Source organism: Etheostoma cragini, unplaced genomic scaffold (assembly GCF_013103735.1).
Source record: "Etheostoma cragini isolate CJK2018 unplaced genomic scaffold, CSU_Ecrag_1.0 ScbMSFa_4665, whole genome shotgun sequence".
Taxonomy (NCBI): domain Eukaryota; kingdom Metazoa; phylum Chordata; class Actinopteri; order Perciformes; family Percidae; genus Etheostoma; species Etheostoma cragini.
The window spans coordinates 15,165-20,234 of NW_023269058.1; the positions used below are offsets into that span (position 1 = coordinate 15,165).

Here is a 5,070-nt window from a genome sequence, read left to right on the forward strand (position 1 = left end):
TTCTGTTACGTAGTACTCTGCTACGTAGTACTCTGTTACGTAGTACTGTTACATAGTATTCTGTTACGTAGTACTCTGATACATAGTACTCTGTGACATAGTACTATGGTACGTAGTACTCTGTTACGTAGTACTCTGTTACGTAGTACTGTTACATAGTATTCTGTTATGTAGTACTCTGATACATAGTACTCTGTGACATAGTACTATGTTACGTAGTACTCTGTTACGTAGTACTCTGTTACATAGTACTCTGTTACGTAGTACTCTGTTACGTAGTACTGTTACATAGTATTCTGTTACGTAGTACTCTGCTACGTAGTACTCTGTTACGTAGTACTCTGTTACGTAGTACTGTTACATAGTATTCTGTTACGTAGTACTGTTACATAGTATTCTGTTACGTAGTACTGTTACAGGAGTAGTTATTACTCATCATGATTAATTGAATGTTTTTGGAGAATTAAAGTCTGATTATTTTGATAAAGTTTAATATTTCTGGGAAATCTTTTGAAAATAGAAGTCAAAATTCTTTGACGAATAAAACTCGAATTATTTAAAAAATACTTCAAAAGTAAAAATAAAAAATAGAAGTCAAAATTCTTTGACGAATAAAACTCGAATTATTTAAAAAATACTTCAAAAGTAAAAATAAAAAATAAAAGTCTAAATACTTTTAAAAAACAAGTCAATTTTTTTTTTTAGATAAAAGTCAAAATATTTTAAAAAACTGCCCAAATTTTGAAAAAAAAATAACAGTCAAAATAATAAAAAATAAAAAAAATAAGGTCAAAACATTTTTTTATATAAATATAATAAAATGGAAACCACAGACATGAAATATTAATAAGAAATATTACAAGAATAATATTTACTGTACACGTAATAAATGAGAAAATCGTGACATGTACAGAAATTAATAAATCAAAATGACGTGACCGTGTAAACTGGTGTGAGACCGGGTTGGAAGACCAGTACGAGCTTGAATCCAACCTGAGAGCCCGGGAGACCAGGATGGCTCCGAGACCCTCGACCCTCCATGTGGCCTTTGCCCAAGGCCCTGGGCCCCAAGTGGACCGAAGACGCCGGGGATCAAACCTCCAAGGTTTTACTTGAGGCCTGACTCAAGTCCGGTCTTGGACTCGAGTCTGGACGTGAGACCGTTTTTCTATGGACTTGGACTTGTCTCGGCCACTGGTCTTGCCAGATATGGATTTTGGGCTTTTGGTCTGGACCGAGTCCAGGTGTCTTTGTCACAATGTTAATAAAATTGGAGGGACAGTGAAACCCAAAATGATTGTCTTGATACTGTCATGCATAAGACCTTCATTCCTGTCCTGGACTCGGTCTTGTCTTTGACTCAAACCTCTTTGGACTCTGTATTGTCTTGGACTTGACTACTCCTGGTCTTGGACTTGTCTTTGACTCGACAAAGGTGGTCTTGACTGCAGCCCTGACTTGTATGGATACAAACAGACACAAAGTCCAACAAATTGCAGATTAACCCTTTATTTATGACTCAAATACAACAACAACTACAACAGGGTCCACTGAGTACTTTCTGTGGATGGTTCACCTATAAAACTACACATGTTAACGTTTCCAAGTATCATCTACAGATCTATTAAAGATATATATTAAGCGACCTCCAGTTGATCTGAAGTAGATCTGCAACAGGAAATCGGTTGTGGAAATCCCAGTAGATCTCTGTTGGACCCCAATAGATCTCTGGTGGAACCCCAATAGATCTTTGATGGAACCTAATAGATCTCTGGTGGAACCTAATAGATCTCTGGTGGACTCCCAACAAATCTCCTGTGGATCCCCAGTAAATCTACTGGGGTCCACTAAAGATCTACTGGCGGGTCCACTAAAGATCTTCTGGGGTCCACTAGAGATCTACTGGGGTCCACCAAAGATCTACTGGGGGTCCACCAAAGATCTACTGGGGTCCACCAAAGATCTACTGGGGTTCCACCAAATATCTATTGGGGGTCCACCAGAGATCTACTGAGGGTCCACTAGAGATTTGTTAGGGATCAACAGCAGATTTACAGTTAATCTTTGGGTAACCTTCAGTAGATCTCTTGTTGATCCCCACTAGATCTCTGGGTATTTTTTTGCAAATCTGTGTTGGACCCCCAGTATATCTGCGGTCCTTCTCAGGGCAAAGTCTCCAGGTTGACCTTGGTCAGTTTGAGGTCGCAGTAGATGTTGAGTGTGTTGATGGATTTGAGGTTGGTGACCCGGTGTTGGAACGCCAGCACGTGAGCGTTGTTGACGGCCACCTTAAACTCCTTGTTGGTGCACAAGATCTTCATCTGCAACAAAAACAACACCAAAAACCGTCATTAACTTGCTTTTTTGCAGACTGGCCCTTTAACTGCACGCTTCAATCAGAGACCCTCCGACACCTTACTGAAATTCTGGGTTTTTGCCTTTATGCTGATAAAGAAGCTGTTCCTCTGAGTCCCTGGACCACCTCTTCCACGCGGACCTGGGGGCAGTTTAGCATATCGAGGCAAACGTGCCTGGGCATGGGTATCAACGGTCTTTATAAATTACCTTAACTGTCTATTGTGTAATATGGAACGGATGGAATGGGGGAGGGGGGGGGTTGTTTTTGTGTTATGGACAACTTTGGTCTTTTTTTAGGTCCCCTCAAGTTGTTTTGTTAGTTGTGAATGTATTATTTTGCCTTTGAGGACCCCTCGAAACAAGATGCTAAATCTTTAGATGCCACATTTTATAATTTTACATTTTCATAATTCTGTGTTGACACTGTAAAGGTTTTGCTTAATTACTGCACATGTGTGTAATGACAATAAAAGCTTTCTCTTCTATTCTCAAGGGGTTCTTACTAATAAAGAATTTAAAGTTTGGTTGTACTGGGCCAGTGTGAGTACGCTCTTACTACTGTCTCATCCAGAATCTTAAGTCTGAACTGGGTTCTAGTCTGAACGCGGTCTTTTTCAGAATAACGCCACTACTGTGAATAACATGTTTATGTGTCAATGTCATCATTAGAAGACGTACAAAAACCAAACAAGGACTTTAGTCATCCCTCACATTCAGACAGGTTGCTCATTATTAACAAAACCAGACCTAAACCTTGAGTCTTCTCAGTATGAATTAAATACTGGACCTCGAATGGCTGTCCCTGGACGAAGGGGAAGTTCTGCAGTTCCCGCTCCTCTTTCCCCCACTTGGTGCCGATGCAGCTGTTCCTGACGATCACCTTCCTGCCGCCGTCATTGAACCGAGGGTTGAAGTGGAAGGCCAGGTCCTGACCTGCGAACATGTCCACTGTGATCCTGAAACCAACAGACATCATTACACCGTGGACTGAACCCCCCAAGAGTTGTAAACTGTAGTAGAGTGTGTACCAATCCATGCATTCACTGTTGGAGGGTTCATACTGACTTGTCAGCGTTGGGGTTCACGATCCCAGCGATGGTGATAAGCAGCTTGTCATAAACTCCATTGGGGAGATTTTGTTTGTAAGGGACGGCCTGTCAACAGGAAACAGCTGTTAACTCCACCTCTCCAAGAATCCATCAATCCAACCATCCATTCATCCAACAGTCCAACCATCCATTCATCCATTCATCCAACAATCCAACCATCCATTCATCCAACAATCCAACCATCCATTCATCCAACAGTCCATCCATCCATTCATCCAACAATCCAACCATCCATTCATCCAACAGTCCAACCATCCATTCATCCAACAGTCCACCATCCAGTCATCCAACAGTCCACCATCCATTCATCCAACAGTCCAACCATTCATCCAACCAACAGTCCAAACATCCATTCATCCAACAGTCCATTCATCCATTCATCCAACAATCCAACCATCCATTCATCCAACAGTCCACCATCCATTCATCCAACAGTCCATCCATCCATTCATCCAACAGTCCACCATTCGTTCATCCCACAGTCCATCCATCCACGTATTACCAATTTAATTCAGTGTTATGTAAGGAGTTGGGACACAGATCTAGACCACCTTCCAACATTCCCGTCAAGAGCAACCCTTCGTTGCAACAGCAGCAAGGGGTAAACCTCCTTTTAACAGGCAGAAACCTCTGGACCTGCATGTTGGTTGGGGGCCATTTGCCCCGAGCGGTTGGGTTGAGGGGCAGAGACACAGACCCACCAAAAGACACAGAGACATCGATCCATTCAACAATCCATAAATCCATCCATTCCTCACCAGACTTTGTTGAGGGGTAACGGCAGGGGTAGGTCCGGGTCCAGGTCCTCCGGGACCGGGCCAGCTGGGGTTGGCAGGTGGCTGACCTCCAGGTCCAGCGGGCCAGGTGGGGTTAGGAGTTGGTCCTCCAGGCCAGGTGGGGTTGGGAGTTGGTCCTCCAGGCCAGGTGGGGTTGGGAGTTGGTCCTCCAGGCCAGGTCGGGTTGGCAGGTGGTTGGCCTCCAGGTCCAGCAGGCCAGGTTGGGTTGGCAGGTGGTTGACCTCCAGGTCCTGCGGGCCAGGCGGGGTTGGCAGGTGGTTGGCCTCCAGGTCCTCCGGGCCAGGTTGGGTTGGCAGGGGGTTGACCTCCAGGTCCTCCGGGCCAGGCGGGGTTGGCAGCAGGCTGACCTGAACATGGTTATCAAAAATCACATTTCTTTCTGATTTGACCCTATTTATCACGTCACTGTTATAATACAATACATTGTGAAGAATGGCGGTGGGTGAACAACGCGAGCGTCTCTCCAGGACTTGCTATTTAGTGTTTTTTTATCTATTTTTCACCAGACTTTTTTTCCAGAACAGCACCACATTGCTGTGCTACAACAGACAGGAGCTTCTGGAGCTTCGTAACTACAATGCTGACAATTTTATCGCCGATCTCCGACTCATCTCAGAGATCTCCAGAACACCGGAGGCTGGCCACTTCTCCCGGCCGGGCGGAAGGGCACGTAGGCGGCGACGAGAACGTAAGCAAAGACGGGGTAAGCGCGGAGGAGTGCGAGCTAAGCTAAAACTAACACCACACCGGCTGCCGCTACCCAGCATTTTCCTCGCCAATGTTCGTTCTCTGGCCAATAAAATGGA

General features: G+C 44.4%; 1 protein-coding gene across 1 annotated transcript; it reads right to left on the bottom strand.

Annotated features, from left to right (window-relative positions):
- Positions 1–1,497: 1,497 nt before the first annotated feature.
- lgals3b (lectin, galactoside binding soluble 3b) lies at positions 1,498–4,621 on the bottom strand (the record flags this gene model as incomplete). Its single annotated transcript, XM_034866345.1, has 4 exons — positions 1,498–2,321; positions 3,146–3,314; positions 3,424–3,512; positions 4,226–4,621. Coding segments are annotated over 4 exons (813 nt in total), but the record flags the coding sequence as incomplete, so codon positions are not given.
- Positions 4,622–5,070: the final 449 nt, after the last annotated feature.